The sequence below is a fragment of the Spermophilus citellus genome (genome assembly GCF_964194105.1).
Source record: "Spermophilus citellus genome assembly, chromosome: 1".
Taxonomy (NCBI): Eukaryota; Metazoa; Chordata; class Mammalia; order Rodentia; family Sciuridae; genus Spermophilus; species Spermophilus citellus.
The window spans coordinates 323,371-341,294 of record NC_138182.1 but is presented as its reverse complement, the minus strand read 5'-3'; the positions used below and the strand labels follow the sequence as shown (position 1 = coordinate 341,294).

General features: G+C 50.2%; 1 protein-coding gene across 1 annotated transcript; it reads right to left on the bottom strand.

The window, feature by feature from the left end:
- Positions 1-416: 416 nt before the first annotated feature.
- On the bottom strand, positions 417-15,726 carry LOC308656924 (uncharacterized protein C13orf46). Its single transcript, XM_081308293.1, has 8 exons — positions 15,086-15,726; positions 13,461-13,512; positions 4,989-5,157; positions 4,854-4,901; positions 3,891-3,938; positions 1,367-1,434; positions 705-783; positions 417-628 (listed from the first exon to the last, which is right to left on the bottom strand). The coding sequence occupies exons 1-8, from the start codon at positions 15,402-15,404 to the stop codon at positions 578-580; spliced, it is 834 nt and encodes a 277-aa protein (XP_081164419.1). The 5' UTR covers positions 15,405-15,726; the 3' UTR covers positions 417-577.
- Positions 15,727-17,924: the final 2,198 nt, after the last annotated feature.

Sequence of the window (17,924 nt, the reverse complement as noted above, 5' to 3'; positions counted from 1 at the left end):
CGTGACTGAGTTGAAATGGAGGAGGGCTGTACCCTGCAGCACCCTGCTTGGCCTGCCTGGGGCTTGGGGTTTGGGTTATGAGAACCTCCCTGAGCATTGAGCCTCTTGGAGCCAGGAGTCAGGAAAGCTGGGGATGCTGGGGAGTGGGGGACAGGCATCCTGACCACTGCCCAAGGGGAGGTCCCTCTCTCCTCTCCAAGTTGAGCGCATACAGCTCCCCAGTGCAGCACTGGGATCCCCGTCCTGTAGTTCCGTCAGGGCTACTCCAAGCAACTGTCAGAGGAGGATGTCAGGCTGCTGGGCGGCTTCCCCCACTGCAGGGTCCTGTACCAGCACCTGGCCCCTCAGCAGTTCTGAGTGTGGTCACCGACAGTCTCTGACCACATGGCCTGCAAGGCTGAGCCACACTCCTGCCCCTTTCCACACCTCAGAGAAAGTGTGTCCAGCCAACTTACCCTGCGTCTTTTGAAGTATGACGTCGCACCCAGTGTCCAGGGCTTTGGGCGATGGTCTCAGGGCTGCACTCTTGGGGAGGGTTGGGAGCCTCTGGCATCACTGCTTCCTCTGACCCTCATTCTCAGCTCTGGCCCATCCCAAGAGAGTCCCTGGGAGCCTGGTCCGAGGGGTCCTGGGAAGGGCACAGGGTGTGTGACCACCGGTGCTCTCCCCACCCCACCCCTCCCTCTTCTCCCGGAGCTAAGTACCTTCTCCAGGGCTGCTGCGCACCCCTTCGCCTTCCTTTTGGTGGGGTAAGGGATACAGCACACCCAGCTGGTCCTGGTCCTAGAGGCCAAAAGTAGGGTGTTGTGGTAAGAAAAGACCCTACCTGGCCCTGCCGGGCACCGGCGGGTGCTCCAGCCTGCTCCCCCCTTGGACTGTGCTCACTCCACCCCCCAGGGCACTCTGTCCACAGCCTGGAGGCTATGGCAGAAGCAGACCCCAGCAGAGCCAGTCTGCTACCCTGTCCTCCAGCTAGCCCCAGGTCTCCTGTTCTCTGCCAGAGGGAACCTTCAATATGAGAGATCAGGGAGGAGCTAAGCCTGCCCAGGGGCTCCAAAGCCAGGAGGCCAGAAGGGAGCCACTTGGAAAATGGCAGCCAGCCCTTTCCCCTGCAGCGAGGCAGCAGCCCCCCCCCTTTCCCTCTGCAGGAGCCCTGGACTCAGAGCCAAACACACGGGGTTTAATCCCATCATCTCAGTAGGGTAGGGTCAGAGGGGAAATAGGGTGCTTGCCTCTCAGTCCCTTCAGTCTAATGAATGCTTGACCTCTGTGTGCACCCACATGAGGGGCACTGGGGGTCCAGTGTGCCCTGCAGAGAGGACAAGCCCTGCCCTCATCCCCGTGCAAGCCCACAGGCCTCACTCACTCGTCTTCTGACAAATCCCCTATGTCCATCTCGCCCCACTTCTCTTCTCTCACAGCACAGGTGGTCACCTGTGGGAGAGGCAGGCAGGTTCAGAGGGTTTGGGGTGTCCATCTGTGGGGTCTGCCAAGGACTAGGCCAGGGGAGGTGGGTCCCAGAGGCCATGCCTCGAGCACCCTCCACCTGACAGGGATCCCAACTGGTGCAACTCTGCTGCTGGCTGAACCCCCTGGAATCCCTGGAACTCAGGGGACGCCCAGGAGGAGCCTGGTGGGGACTTAATAAGCTCTTTGCACAGTAGGGTGTGATCTGAGGGCAAAGAGTGCACCATGGAGAATAACCAACTCTCAGACAGAACTTAAACTCTCCAGAGAGAACTTCGAGAAACTCGAAAAATGGTGACTGCTGGCCAGAGCAGAGAATTGGACCCTCGTGTTGGAAGGCCCTAGAGGAGCCTTATGTCAACTTCGTCTTTTTATTATGGTGGTGACAATGTGATGATGCTGACAATGGGAATAATGGTGCTGGTGCTGGTGCTGGTGACAGTGGCTATCCAGGTATGGTGATGAAGATGGTGATGGTGATGTGAGGGTGGTCATGCTGATGGTGGGGATGGTGACAGTGGTTATCAGGATACAGTGATGAAGAAGATGGTGATAATTATAATGACAGTGATGGTGATGGTGTAATGGTGACAGTAATGAAGGTGGTGATGGTGATGGTATAATGGTGACAGTAAAGATGGTGGTGATGGTGGTGATGGTGATGATGATGGTGATGGTGGTGGTGATGGTGGTGATGGTGGTGATGACGATGGTGATGGTGATGGTGTAATGGTGATAGTAAAGATGGTGGTGATGGTGATGGTGATTGTGATGGTGTAATGGTGACAGTAAGGATGATGGTGATGGTGATGATGTAACGGTGACAGTAAAGATGGTGGTGATGGTGATGGTGATGGTGTAATGGTGACAGTAAGGATGATGGTGATGGTGATGGTGTAACGGTGACAGTAAAGATGGTGGTGATGGTGATGATGATCGTGATGGTGTAATGGTGACAGTAATGATGATGGTGATGGTGATCATGATGGTGTAATGGTGACAGTAAAGATGGTGGTGATGGTGATGATGATCGTGATGGTGTAATGGTGACAGTAAGGATGATGGTGATCGTGATGGTGTAATGGTGACAGTAATGATGATGGAGATGGTGATCATGATGGTGTAATGGTGACAGCAATGATGATGGTGATGGTGATGGTGATGGTGTAATGGTGACAGTAAGGATGATGGTGATGGTGATCATGATGGTGTAATGTTGACAGTAATGATGATGGTGATGGTGATCATGATGGTGTAATGGTGACAGTAATGATGATGGTGATGGTGATGGTGATGGTGTAATGGTGACAGTAAGGATGATGGTGATGGTGATCATGATGGTGTAATGGTGACAGTAATGATGATGGTGATGGTGATCATGATGGTGTAATGGTGACAGTAATGATGATGGTGATGGTGATGGTGATGGTGTAATGGTGACAGTAAGGATGATGGTGATCGTGATGGTGTAATGGTGACAGTAATGATGATGGTGATGGTGATCATGATGGTGTAATGGTGACAGCAATGATGATGGTGATGGTGATGGTGATGGTGTAATGGTGACAGTAAGGATGATGGTGATGGTGATCATGATGGTGTAATGGTGACAGCAATGATGATGGTGATGGTGATGGTGATGGTGTAATGGTGACAGTAAGGATGATGGTGATGGTGATCATGATGGTGTAATGTTGACAGTAATGATGATGGTGATGGTGATGGTGATGGTGTAATGGTGACAGTAAGGATGATGGTGATGGTGATGGTGATGGTGTAATGGTGACAGTAATGATGATGGTGATGGTGGTGAGGTACAGATAATGATGCCACTGTGGGTCATGGTGGTAGTGGGGATGGTAGTGCTGATGGGAGATGATGTGATGACAGTGGGGATGAGGAGTGGTGCTGGTGGGGATGACAGTGATGCTGCTGGTGGTGGGGGGGTGAGGGTGATGATGGTGATGACAGTGCTGGAGATGACAATGTTGATGGTTGTGATAGTCATGGTGGTGATACTTCATACTGTGGATTTCTGGGTATGGTGCACTCTTCTGAGATCTCTACAAAACAACTTGGGGGTACTGCTACAGTCTCTTTTGGGCAGAGGAGACAATTGAGGCACAGAAGGTATTTTTTGGGTTCAAATCTCCAGGCTTCACCCTTTCTACTACCTGGTGTGATCCCACAAGAGGTTCTGGAGACAATGGGTTACCCAGGCCCTAGAATACAGCCCCAGGGTACATGGGAGTGGGAATAAGGGAGGCCAAGTCGCATCACCGTGGAGCATCCAAGGAGCTGTTGGTCCTGGGACTCTGCCTCACCCTCTGAACAGGCCTGCTGTGGGCAAGTCCCCCAAACCTGCCCAGCCTAGTCTGGGTACAGGCACTTTCTGGGTAGGTGGTGAGGGGTTTAATCTGTACCTCCTCGGCATGATCTCCCAGGTCAATCTCCACGAATGCAGATGGTTTCTGTGGGTGGAAATCACAGAGCTGGGGTGAGCTGTGAAGAAAGCAGACTTCCTGGAAGGGGCTGCAGCTCCTGGCCTTGGGCAGCCAGGCAGGCCAGGGCAGGTTCCACCAGGGTTATCAGATGCTGGTGATGCTCAGGGTGGGGGGTCCTGCAAAGCTGGTTGGAGGGCTAATGGCAGTGTGGCCATGAGGTATCTGTGGGGCTGACTCTGGCAGGGAGCGAGAGGGAGGAATATGGCCTTCCCATCCACCCTACTCACTTCCCATCATGTACCTGAGACTTCAGAGGGTCTCCCACACCTTCACCCACCAGGGCCTCTGGGCAGTGGCCATGCCCCGGGGAGGTACCTCCCAGGCCTGCTCAGCTGGATTCTGCCTCCAGAGATTCACCTGGAGTCACACTGCACCCGGTGGCAAAGACTCACACTGGGGTGCAGTGGCCCTGCAGTTTAGCTAATAGCTGCCTCAGGGTCTCCATCTGGGCACTTTGGCTGGCCCATAACCACACTAAGGGTGGTCTGTTGTAAAATCCTGGTAAGCAACATGTCCACCCTCTCCACAACTAGCACACGGTCTGGGAAGGAGATTAGAATCAACCTTCCTGCATCAAGTGTCTGTGAGAATCCCTAACACTGCATCTGGGCAGGCGGCTCTGGGTGTGTTCTCCTAGGCCAAGGTCGGCTGAATGTCAGCTCCTCTCAGGACCCAACTCCATTAGTGCCTGCACTGTTTGGCAAGTGGGCGAGGATGCCCTGGGATAGCAGGGCCAAGCTTGGACCCTGGCCTCTCTGGATGGAGGGGAGGGCCGGGGGCAGCTCTACAGCGTGGATTCTGCTGAGGTGACCCCAGGACCACCAGTCTGCAGGGCGCTCATGGCTGGGCGGGCTGGCTCCTGTCACCAAAGGAAGCTCTTGCCTCTTTTTCCAGAAGATCATTCAGCTTCATGGACTCCAGCTCTTGTTCCTGCAAGTCAAAGAAGACACCCACAGGTCGATATCAGCAGACCCCCATCAAGATGACGGAGGGCCCCGGGCACCAAGTGGGGCTCACCTCAGCCTCCAGGACGCAGCTGCCTGCACATGCTCCTGCCTGCTCCTCCTTGGTGCTGGTCTCTGAGTCGCTCTTCTCAACCTCTGACTCTGTTTTCCCACATTCATGGTCCAGGCTTCCCAGGGCATCCTGATTCTTTTTCTTCCTGTCTTCCTCTAGATTTGCCTGACTGTGAGAGAAGGGAAACAGGCAGGGAAAGGTGTCATGGGATGAGGAGATTGACCTGTCCTTGCCTTGGGTTCCTCGTGCCAGTGCTGGGTAACAGGCACCCAGCTGAGGTGAGTCTGTGAGGGGCCCTTCTGTGGGTGAGGGTCTGGACCTGAGGTTCCCTCCTGGCACTGAAAGCCAGCCTACCCTCTTGTTTAGACACACCCTGAATGGCAGTATCCTGCTGGCAATGGCTATTTACAGTTAACTGGGCTTATCGAGAAAGCAGGTCCCACCTGCTCAAAGGACCAAAATATGCTGTACAGAGGTGACTACCATCAGTAAGTGCATGGCTACCTCTGCCTGAAGACCAGCTGCCATGGAGACCGGGCGGGGCTGGGTCGGTGCCAGTCACCCACACCACCTGGGTGACCCTCCCTGCAGCACTTTGTTGAATCTAGGGTGCAGGGAGGGGCTTCTCCAGCATCGGGTGGGGAGACATGGGTGGGGTAAAGGCAAGCATTTCACTGTACCCCCAAGAGGACAGTGGGCCTCCTGGCTTAGCCCTGCCACCCACACTCAGCTGGGCAGGGAGGGTGCTCCAGGCCTCCCCCAGGCCCCCTGCCCTCCAGCCACACTTGTGGCCGAGCACCCTGGTCTCCACAAGGCCTCTCCTGGTCCATGGTGGTGAGTTGGATTTTGATATCCAAGAAAAATTCTTGGGAGATTCAGGGACTGAAGCCTCCTGGGTGGGTGGAGCAGAGGGCAGTGCTGTGCTTGGTGAGAGGTCCGTCTGGGGCGGCCTTCCTCTGTGGAGCCATTTGGGCCTGCTCCCACCCAAACAGATGAGACCTCTTTGGGTCCAGCACCTCCTTTCCAGGGTGGTTTGTGGGGTTGTTGGCTCTGACACTTGGGCCAGCTGGAATGGGCCGCAAGGAGGGGACAGAGGGTCCTGTTTCTGTGGGGAGTCCCTCCCAATAAACGTGAATCCTTGGGGATCCAACATGGCCGCCGACGAGGAAGCAGCGATTCTAATGTCTCCACAGTAACGGGATCAAAAAGACCCTTTGGAACAGCGGCAGTCTACCTACTGAGGAACTTCTAGCAAAATTCCATGAAGGGGGTCCTGCCGGGAATTGGTAGGTTTATTAAAAGTGTCAGTTTGTGGCTGCTGGGACTCGGGGCCTGGGGACTGCGGTACTTGCCGGAGAGGGGCTGTCGCCTCCCCGGCCCCGGGCACCGCCGGAGCCGCGAGCCGGAGAGACATGGCTGCTGTGCGGCCAGAAGCCGGGAACGCCGGGGGCAGAGAGAGCGACCGGGGCAGCGCTGGCAGTGGAGGCCGGCGGAGAGAGGCACGGGAGCCCGAGGCTGAGACACACCGGAGGGAGCAGAGGGAGAGCCCCGCCATCATCCCGAGATAGCGAGAAGAGGAAGATGGCGGCGGGAAGTGAGTAAGCCTCTCTGTGCTCCGTGCCCCGCGCCACAGCGTCTGAAAAGCTGAGACAGACAGCTGTGACTCTGCATTAATCCATCCAGCTGAGGCGGCTGGTCAGCCCTTCCCATCATACGGAGGTGGATGCCTGCCGGGCCTTCGTGGGTAGTGGCCGCAGGTTCCAGGCGGGGCTTGGGAGAGACAGTGGGGACCCGCCCGTTGCGTTGGTCGCCCGGCAGGGGGAGGCGAACTGTCGCCGTTTGCGGGGGATACCACTGTGGCGGAGGGCTGGCGTTGCAGGACTGCGGCGAAGAAGATAACTTCATTGAAGCCTGCTGCTACAGGTGTGTAACCCCCTAGCTTTCCCTCTCCACGCATCGGGGAAACCTTAAGGGCCCCTCCCAGCTCTCCCGTGAGTGCTACAGTCAGCCCGAGGGAGTCAGAGGTGGGGCGGGACCCACAGCGCGGAACTGCCGCTCCCACCAGGGCTGACTGCTGAGGTCTCTTGCACCAGCTACGGGGGAGTGGCTACCGGAGGGCAAGTAAAATTTGCTGAGGATTCTCAGCCCCAAGCTCTACAAACTTAGGGTCTGAGGGAATGGCAAACTGGAGGAGTGAGCCCAGTCATTCATGAAAACAGGGCTCCCGGGAGCAGCAGACCCGGCCTGTAGCCAGTATTGTGGTGAGAGGAGCCTGGCTAGAGGAAAAGTGGAAGTGATTGGACACAAGAGGAGGCCCTAGGAACTCAGGATTGGAGACTCGCCCAGTCTGGGAGGAGCTGCTGCACAGTGATTGGTTCCCGCGTACTGACAGGAGAGACTTGACCTGGTGGGCACAGCGCCACCTACTGGAAGAGAAGCTAATCAAACTCTAAGACGGCATTTATTAGTTGTTTTTTTTTTCTTTTTTTTTGATTTGGGTTTTTCTTTCATCCTCATTTTTCTATCTTGTTTTTTTTCTTTTTCTTCTTCCTCTTCTTTCTCTTCTAATTTTAATTTTAGTTTTTTTAATTATTATTATTATTTTTTTAAACTTTTTTTTTTCTTTTTTTAGTTCCTATTTCTTTCTTTTGTCTTTTCATTTTTCTTATCCCCCCTTCCTTGAATTCTATCTGCCTACTCTCATTCTCTTTAGTGACTTCTTCCCTTCCCTTCTAATACCTTTCCTCCCAAGCATCAAATAAATTTATAGGAGTAAACAGTAACTCAGCAGTCAAACAGAACAAGAAGCAACATGAGCAGCTTCAAGAAACAAGGAAGAAAAGGAGTACAAACAACGCAGGACAGCCTAAATATTCAGGAGGACCTAGAGTCATTAGGAAAATGGTCATATAAAGACCTCAAGGAACACCTTAGACAGATGGAATGGAACCTTAAAGAGGATACAAGACAGCAAATTCAAGCAGCAAAAGAACACATTGAGAATGAATTACATAAACAGCTAAAAGAAGAAGTTAAGCATCTTTATCAGGAGATAGAGATTATAAAAAATAATCAAACAATAATTCTAGAAATGAAGGAAACGATAAACCAAATTAAAAACTCAATTGAGAGTATCACTAACAGAGTGGAGCAAGTAGAAGCCAGAACGTCAGATAATGAAGACAAAATATACCATCTTGAAAAGAGTCTAGCCAACTCAGAAAGGCTGGTAAAAAATCACGAGAAAAACATCCAAGAGTTATGGGATAACATGAAGAAACCAAACTTACGAGTCATCGGGATAGAAGAAGGTACAGAGATTCAAACCAAGGGAATGAGAAACCTGCTGAATGAAATAATTACAGAAAACTTTCCAGAAATAAAAAAGGAAACAGATATACAAATTGAAGATGCATACAGGACACCGAGCACACAAAATCACAGTAGACCAACGCCAAGACACATTGTTATGAAGATATCCAATATACAGAACAAAGAGAAAATATTAAAAGCTACAAGAGAAAGGAGACAGATTACATTTAGGGGTAAACCAATACGGTTAACAACGGATTTTTCATCACAGACACTGAAAGCAAGAAGGTCATGGAACAATGTATTTCAAACTCTGAAAGACAATGGATGCCAACCAAGAATTCTGTATCCAGCAAAGTTAAGCTTCAGGTATGACAATGAAATAAAGATCTTTCATGATAAACAAAAGTTAAAAGAATTTGCAGCCAGAAAACTAGCATTGCAAAGCATTTTGAGCAAAACACTACACAAGGAAGAAATGAAAAACAATAACCAAAACCATCAGTGGGAAGTGCCTCGGTAAAGACAGAGGGCGACGGGAAAGATAATCACGGAGAAACAAACTAAATTTTTTTTTAAAAAAGGATAAACAATCAAACATGGATGGAAGTTCAAACCATATATCAATAGTAACTCTGAATGTTAATGGCTTAAACTCTCCAATAAAGCGACATAGGCTGGTATCATGGATTAAAAAAACAAACCCAACAATATGCTGCCTCCAGGAGACACATCTGATTGGAAAAGACATACACAGGCTGAAGGTGAAAGGATGGGAAAAAAATATACCACGCACACAGTTCTCGTAAGCAAGCAGGGGTGGCCATCCTCATATCGAATAAAATCGACTTCAAGACTAAGTTAATCAAAAGGGATAAGGAAGGTCATTATATACTGTTAAAAGGAACCATTCACCAACAAGACATAACAATTATCAATATTTATGCACCAAATAATGGTGCTGCGACATCCATAAAACAAATTCTCCTCAAGTTCAAGAATCAAATAGACCACAACACAATAATTATGGGTGACTTCAACACACCTCTCTCACCATTGGACAGATCCTCCAAACAAAAGTTGAATAAAGAAACTATAGAACTCAATATCACAATCAATAACCTAGACTTAACTGACATATATAGAATATATCAACCATCATCAAATGGATATACTTTTTTCTCAGCAGCACATGGATCCTTCTCAAAAATAGACCATATATTATGCCATAGGGCAACCCTCAGTAAATATAAAGGGGTGGAGATAATACCTTGCATTTTATCTGATCATAATGGAATGAAACTGGAAATCAATGATAAAAGAAGGAAGGAAAAATCCTACATCACATGGAAAATGAACAATATGTTACTGAATGATCAATGGGTTACAGAAGACATAAAGGAGGAAATCAAAAAATTCTTAGAGATAAATGAAAATACAGACACAACATATCGGAATCTATGGGACACAATGAAAGCAGTTTTAAGAGGAAAATCCATCGCCTGGTGGTCATTCCTCAAAAAAAGAAAAAACCAACAAATAAATGAGCTCACACTTCATCTCAAAGCCCTAGAAAAGGAAGAGCAAAACAACAGCAAATGTAGCAGAAGACTAGAAATAATTAAAATCAGAGCGGAAATCAATGAAATTGAAACAAAAGAAACTATTGAAAAAATTAACAAAACTAAAAGTTGGTTCTTCGAAAAAATAAATAAGATCAACAGACCTTTAGCCATGCTAACGAAGAGAAGAAGAGAGAGAACTCAAATTACTAACATATGGGATGAAAAAGGCAATATCACAACAGATGCTACAGAAATACAGAAGACAATTAGAAATTATTTTGAAAACCTATTCCAACAAAATAGAAGATAGTGAAGACATCGATAAATTTCTTAAGTCATATGATTTACCCAGACTGAGTCAGGAGGATACACACAATTTGAACAGACCAATATCAATGGATGAAATAGAAGAAGCCATCAAAAGACTACCAACCAAGAAAAGCCCAGGACCGGATGGGTATACAGCGGAGTTTTACAAAACCTTGAAAGAAGAATTAATACCAATACTTTTCAAGTTATTTCAGGAAATAGAAAAAGAGGGAGCTCTTCCAAATTCATTCTATGAGGCCAACATCACCCTGATTCCGAAACCAGACAAAGACACCTCAAAGAAAGAAAACTGCAGAACAATATCTCTAATGAACCTAGATGCAAAAATCCTCAATAAAATTCTGGCGAATCGAATACAAAAACACATCAAAAAAATTGTGCACCATGATCAAGTAGGATTCATCCCTGGGATGCAAGGATGGTTCAACATACGGAAATCAATAAATGTGATTCACCACATCAATAGGCTTAAAGATAAGAACCATATGATCATCTCGATTGATGCAGAGAAAGCATTTGACAAAGTACAGCATCCCTTTATGTTCAAAACATTAGAAAAATTAGGGATAACAGGAACTTACCTTGACATTGTAAAAGCTATCTATGCTAAGCCTCAGGCTAGCATCATTCTGAATGGACAAAAGTTGAAGGCATTCCCTCTAAAATCCGGAACAAGACAGGGATGCCCTCTATCTCCACTTCTATTCAATATAGTTCTCGAAACACTGGCCAGAGCAATTAGACAGACGAAAGAAATTAAAGGCATAAAAATTGGAAAAGAAGAACTTAAATTATCACTATTTGCAGATGACATGATTCTATACCTAGAAGACCCAAAAGGGTCTACAAAGAAACTACTAGAACTAATAAATGAATTCAGCAAAGTGGCAGGATATAAAATCAACACGCATAAATCAAAGGCATTTCTGTATATCAGCGACAAAACTTCTGAAACAGAAATGAGGAAAAACACTCCATTCACAATATCCTCAAAAAAAATAAAATACTTGGGAATTAACCTAACAAAAGAGGTGAAAGATTTATATAATGAAAACTACAGAACCCTAAAGAGAGAAGTTGATGAAGATCTTAGAAGATGGAAAAATATACCCTGTTCATGGATAGGCAGAACTAACATCATCAAAATGGCGATATTACCAAAAGTTCTCTATAGGTTTAATGCAATGCCAATCAAAATCCCAACGGCATATCTTGTAGAAATTGATAAAGCAATCATGAAATTCATATGGAAAAATAAAAGACCCAGAATAGCAAAAGCAATTCTAAACAGGAAGTGTGAATCAGGTGGTATAGCGATACCAGATTTCAAACAATATTACAGAGCAATAGTGACAAAAACAGCATGGTACTGGTACCAAAACAGGCGGGTGGACCAATGGTTTAGAATAGAGGACATAGAGACTAATCCACAAAGTTACAACTATCTTATATTTGATAAAGGGGCTAAAAGCATGCAATGGAGGAAGGATAGCATCTTCAACAAATGGTGTTGGGAAAACTGGAAATCCATATGCAACAAAATGAAACTGAATCCCTTTCTCTCGCCATGCACAAAAGTTAACTCAAAATGGATCAAGGAGCTTGATATCAAACCAGAGACTCTGCGTCTGATAGAAGAAAAAGTTGGCTCCGATCTACAGATTGTGGGGTCGGGCTCCAAATTCCTTAATAGGACACCCATAGCACAAGAGTTAACAACAAGAATCAACAAATGGGACTTAATTAAACTTAAAAGTTTTTTCTCAGCAAGAGAAACAATAAGAGAGGTAAATAGGGAGCCCACATCCTGGGAACAAATTTTTACTCCTCACACTTCAGATAGAGCCCTAATATCCAGAGTATACAAAGAACTCAAAAAATTAGACAATAAGATAACAAATAACCCAATCAACAAATGGGCCAAGGACCTGAACAGACACTTCTCAGAGGAGGATATACAATCAATCAATAAGTACATGAAAAAATGCTCACCATCTCTAGCAGTCAGAGAAATGCAAATCAAAACCACCCTAAGATACCATCTCACTCTAGTAAGATTGGCAGCCACTATGAAGTCAAACAACAACAAGTGCTGGCGAGGATGTGGAGAAAAGGGTACACTTGTACATTGCTGGTGGGATTACAAATTGGTGCGGCCAATTTGGAAAGCAGTTTGGAGATTCCTGGGAAAGCTGGGAATGGAACCACCATTTGACCCTGCTATTGCCCTTCTCGGACTATTCCCTGAAGACCTTAAAAGAGCATGCTACAGGGATACTGCTACATCGATGTTCATAGCAGCACAATTCACAATTGCTAGACTGTTGAACCAACCCAGATGCCCCTTAATAGATGAATGGATAAAAAAAATGTGGCATCTATACACAATGGAGTACTATGCAGCAATAAAAAATGACAAAATCATAGAATTTGCAGGGAAATGGACGGCACTAGAGCAGATTATGCTTAGTGGAGCTAGCCAATCCCTAAAAAACAAATACCAAATGTCTTCTTTGATATAATGAGAGCAAATATGAACAGAGCAGGGAGGAAGAGGGGGAAGAAAAGAGTAACATTAATCAGTGACATGAGATGGGAGGGAAAGGGAGAGAAAAGGGAAATTGCATGGAAATGAAGGGAGACCCTCATTGCTATACAAAATTACATATAAGAGGTTGTGAGGGGAATGGGAAAATAAACAAGGAGAGAAATGAATTACAGTAGATGGGGTAGAGAGAGAAGAAGGGAGGGGAGGGGAGGGGGGATAGTAGGGGATAGGTAAGGTAGCAGAATACAACAATTACTAATAGGGCATTATGTAAAATTGTGGATGTGTAACTGACGTGATTCTGCAATCTGCATTTGTGGTAAAATTGGGGGTTCATAACCCACTTCAATCTAATGTATGAAGTATGATATGTCAAGAGCTTTGTAATGTTGTGAACAACCAATAAAAATTAAAAAAAAATAAAATAAAAATGCTTCCAATAAGACTTCCAAGACTATTTTCTCCAGATCTGGAGCAAAGGTCAGCCAACTGTGACCCTAGGGCCAAATTTGGCCTATGAACTCTTTTTGTAAATAAAGTTTTATTGGAACAACAACAACAAAATAAACGTGAATCCTTGAAACGCCCCCCCCCCCCCCACAGGCCCTCAGGTGGATCTTCTCAGGACACCGGCTCCTTGGGTCCCTCTCAAGCCTGACCTTGGTGGGGGTCTGTTCTTGCGCACACACACACACACACACACACACACCTGCTTACCAGATGGTATCGTCTGCGTCCCTCCTTGGGTCTTGCCCCTGGTCTTCAGACTCTGAGAAGCAAGGACCGTGTTGGTCAGTATCATCGGCACATGGGCCCTGGCTCCTGAGACCAGCCTGCCCCAGCCCGGGGCTTGCCACCTGCAGGCACGGTCCTGGTCTGAAGCTCCACCTGGCAGCAGGGGGAGTGGCCATCATGAACTGGGACCCCATCTCGTCTGCAGCACAGGCCTCTCCCAGCTCTGCCATCTCTGTGGGACTCAGGCGCCTCACAGTGAACGTCAGAGGCCCGAGGACTTAGAAACCCCTGTCCCAGCACAGTGACAGGAACAGGATGGGGGAGGGCGCCTCTGCTCCTGCTGGTCACCCCAGGCTTCCTTTGCAGGAAGACAGAAGGAGGTGGGATGGCCACCAGTTCTCTGGCCCCCACCAGGTGCTCTTAACAGTCCCCTCTCCTAGGCAGGGCCCAGGAGCACCCTGAATCTGCCTGAGGTGAGGGAACCCTGTGCGCTTCCTGGTGATTCTGGAGAGGATGGGCCTCCTCAACCTGCCAGCTTCCTGACTTAGGTCCCTGGCACATGCTGTGGGTGTGCAAGCCCTTTAAGGAGAGGCAGGTTAGGATCAGGGTTAGGTGACTGGGCTCTCGGGTGCCGCCCCAGGCCTGGGTGCCAGGGGCCTCTCCTGTCCTGTGTGGCCCGGACTCGAGCCAGGTCTGAGTGCTGTGACTGCGCTCCCTGCTGCAGCCCCTTCTCCTGCAAACCACCAGGAGCAGCCCAGGGAACTCATCATTCATTTATTTATTGTCTGGTCCCGGGGTTGAACGCCGTGATACTCTACCAGTGAGCTCTGCCCCCAGCCCCTTTTAGTTTTTAATTTAGGTCTGTTTCCCAGGCTGGCCTTGAACATGGGATGCTCCTGCCTGAGCCTCTGGGTGACTGGGATAAGGGGCGTGTGCCACCCCAACGGTGGCCGGGGAGTCCCAAAGCTTCAAACAATGGTTCTGATGGAAGAACACCCAGGACACTGGGGACTGGGGATCGCCCTGTCCTGGAGGGCTTCCTGCAGGGACTGGCCAGCGGCAAGCCCTGAGCCCAGCCCAGTGGGCCAGGGAAGACCTGCAGATGGAGGAGCCTTCTGGCCAGCCATCCCTTGCTGGATGCCACGTCCACTCTGCCCGTCCTCCGGGGTCATGCTCCATGGACACCAGGCGTCCTGCTACCTGTTCCTGCTGGGGGGCTCACCCCTCCTACCCAGGGCATCAGCCTGAGGCTGGGTCCTTTGTCATCTGTCTCAGGGCTGCTGCTTGAGGTCGCTGAGGACAAGACCTGGAGGCCATTCCTGCTGCTTCCTGACCAGCCTGTGAGTGGCCTGTCAAAGCAGGTGAGGAAGGCCTGCCTGGGCGGAGGGGACGTCCCACTGCTCTTGAGCTTACTGTGGGATTGAAGTTCTCGGGAACATCTGGCAAGGAGTCGGGGGGGGGGGGGTTCCACAGTCCAGGCAGCCTGGAACCGGAAGCACCCTGTTCTTGGGGACGCACCGGTGGGTGTCCTCAGCATCCATCCCTTCCTGAGCTGCTGGTCCAGGCAGCCCTGGGCCCTCCAGCAGGAGACCCTCCTACCCTCCTACCTGGCTCCCTGCGCAGCTTCCTGATGCGGCTTGGGGGGTCTCCCTTCTGGTGCAAGCCACCCATGCTCCGGCTCCTCTGGAGTTCGGCCCCCTCACTGGCTGCCTTGAGATGTCCAGGGGCCACTCCTGAGGGCAGGGCCCCAGGGCCTGGCCGGTGCCTCCTGTGTGTGGCTGGATCCTTCTCCATTCTGCCTGCGGGAGGAGGGAGCTGTGGCCTGCACAGCCTCACACTGAGGGCATTGCTGCCCTTCTCTCCCTGTTGTCCCTTCTCCAGGGAGTCGCCAGAATGGGGGTGGTTGTCGTGGAGCTGCTGTGACATCACTGCAGGTCAGGGGTCAAGGGCCAGCAGGCCCAGCCCAGAGCAGCCATCCCCGCCAGCTAGGGCTTGGAGCAGGACTAGGCTGCCTGGGTTTCTCCTGCAGATGAGGGTAGGTGGTGGCCTGGGCCAGGAACCCACGTGGGGCTGAGTCAGACTCAGGAAAATGAAGGAGAGGGCAAGGCCAGAGGATTCCTGCCCCAGAGAGTGACGTGGAGGTGCTCTGCTGAGAGGAGGGCTTGGAGAGCCCTCTCTGTGGCAGACTGGAATTGTGCTGATGTGAAAACCAGCCTGTATAGGACAACAGCCGGTGGCTCCACCCGGAACGCGCCCCTTCAGCTCTACAGACTGTGTCCCTGGCAAGGTCGGGTCGGCGCCTCTGACTGAGGCTGCTCCTGTCAACTCACAGACGCTGTCATCTCTGTGTCTGCACGTGGCCATCCCTGTAGGTCTCTGTCCTGACTTCTTTTTTATTATTTTGTTTTACTTATTTACTTTTTGGTACTGGGGATTGAGCCCAGGGGCGCTTAACTCTGAGCCACTCCCCCATCTCTTTTTTAAAAATATATATTTTATTTAGAGATAGGGTCTGGCTGAGTTGCTTAGGGACTCACTAAGTTGCTGGGGCTGTTTTTGAACTTGTGATCCTCCTGCCTCAGCCTCTGGAGCCGCTGGGATTACAGATAGGCACCACCATTCTGGGCCTGACTCTTATAGGAACCCAGCAGACTGGATGAGCTCTTCTTACGGGAACCCCAGCAGCTGGACGAGGCTCATTCCAACACCTCATATCACCTCTTACCTCCGCCGAGGCCTGTTTCCACATATAGCCTCACTCTGAGGTGCTGGGTGTGGGGTCTTCAACATGTGACTTGGGGGCACATTCAGCCCAGTGCAGCCCAACAGGAGAGCCCTGCTCCTCTGCTCAGCCACACAGAGCAGGGATAGGGAGGGAAACCGCCCTGCACCTGGAGGGCTAGGTGGGTGAGGCTGTGGATCCCACTGAGGCAGGTCCTGGGGAGGAGTAGGCATTCAGCCTTGTCACCCTTGCCTGACACCAGGGGGCCCAGAGGTGGGGCTGTTCCCCCGGGGTAAAGAGAGAGCTTGGTGTCACGGTGCGCAGTGGGGGGGCAGTGGGAAGACCAGGATTAGCTGGACCAGGTCTGCGTGGGAGCTGCTGTCCTCCAAAAACTGTTGCTGGGGCCTCTTCTTCTCCTCAGGAGAAGGGGAGGTCAGAGTACCTTCCTGGCACTGCTGGTTTTTAAAGTGCCTTGGGCTCAAAATAACTCTTCTGCCCAAGGAGCTTACTTTGAGGGGCTTGTTCTGCACCCTCAGGGGACCCGCTGATGCACATACCTCCTAACCACCAGCTTACCCAGGATGAGGCTCATGGGCACCTGGAGGAAGCCAGGGAGCCTCCACACCCGGGTCCTCCTGGGGCAGCCTAGAGCCTCTTGCGTCCCAGAGGCCACAGGTCACTGGCCCAAGGCTAGTGAGCAAGAGGAATGAGCAGAATGACGGGTCTCCAAGGAGCCTCTGTACCCCTCATGGGGAACACGGGGCCTTTAGGGCATCTCCTTCCTCCAGGGCCAGCCTCCTACCTCCGTGTTCCTTCTCATCCTGACTCTGATTTCATACACCCCAGTGTGAACTGGGTCCTCTGGTCCTGGTGCTGCCCAGAGCCCAGCCCGGGATGCTCACCAGGGCTGAAAAGAGGGCCACGCCTTCCCTGCCCCACCCCCGACCTCCTGTGGATGGAGGAGGCTAACCAGGGACAATCCAGCCTCCGCCTTTTGATGGCTCCCAAGGAATGTCTGACTTGAGTCCCAGAGGCAGACCCAAGACCTTCCTCCTGATGGAGCCAACTGATGGAATTAAAAAGAGAGAGAGGGAAACCAAATGGAGAGAAGAAAGAAATAAAGAAATCAGAAGCAACTCAGCAAACTCTGTCTCTAAATAAAATACAAAATAGGGCTGGGGATGTGGCTCAGTGGTTGAGTGTCCCTGAATTCAATCCCCAGTAACCCCCCAGCAAAAAAAAAAAAAAAAAAAAGGTAAAGAAAAACAAAATGGAGAAAAGAATAAAGAAATTAGAAACCACATCAGCCATCCCTGGCCCCAGCCACGGGGTCTTCGCCTATACCGCCCTTTGACCCTCTCCTGGCCTCAGGAGGGGCAGCAGAAGAGCAGACAGCAGCTCCCCCCGTCCCGGGGGTGCCCATCCCTCCACCCCCAGGGCCACGGCTCAGCTCCATGCATCTTCAGACTGCGCAGCTGAGCTCCTGGTGCAGTCTGCCCTCCCCTCTCCTGGGGATTGTCTAAAGGCCTGGGCAACACCTCTCCTGAAGGCACTGCGGGCCAAGTTCCCACCCAAAGCCCCACATGTCACCTGAATGTCACCTGCCAGAGGGATGCCACTTGTCATCAGACCCTCTCTTGTCACCTGCCACTCCCCACCTGGTGCCCCTACCCAACGAGCGCAGTGACCCGTGGGCTCCTGTGGAAAACAGGCCAGTCCTCAGA

Bases quoted from the DNA above. Each gene is read 5' to 3' on its own strand.
- LOC308656924 (XM_081308293.1), bottom strand. From the start codon at position 15,404: ATGTCACAGCAGCTCCACGACAACCACCCCCATTCTGGCGACTCCCTG. The intron at 784-1,366 runs GTGAGTGAGGCC...TTTGGCCTCTAG, and splicing joins GGGGATTTGTCAGAAGACGA to GACCAGGACCAGCTGGGTGT. The intron at 629-704 runs GTACTTAGCTCC...TGCCCTTCCCAG, and splicing joins GCGCAGCAGCCCTGGAGAAG to GACCCCTCGGACCAGGCTCC.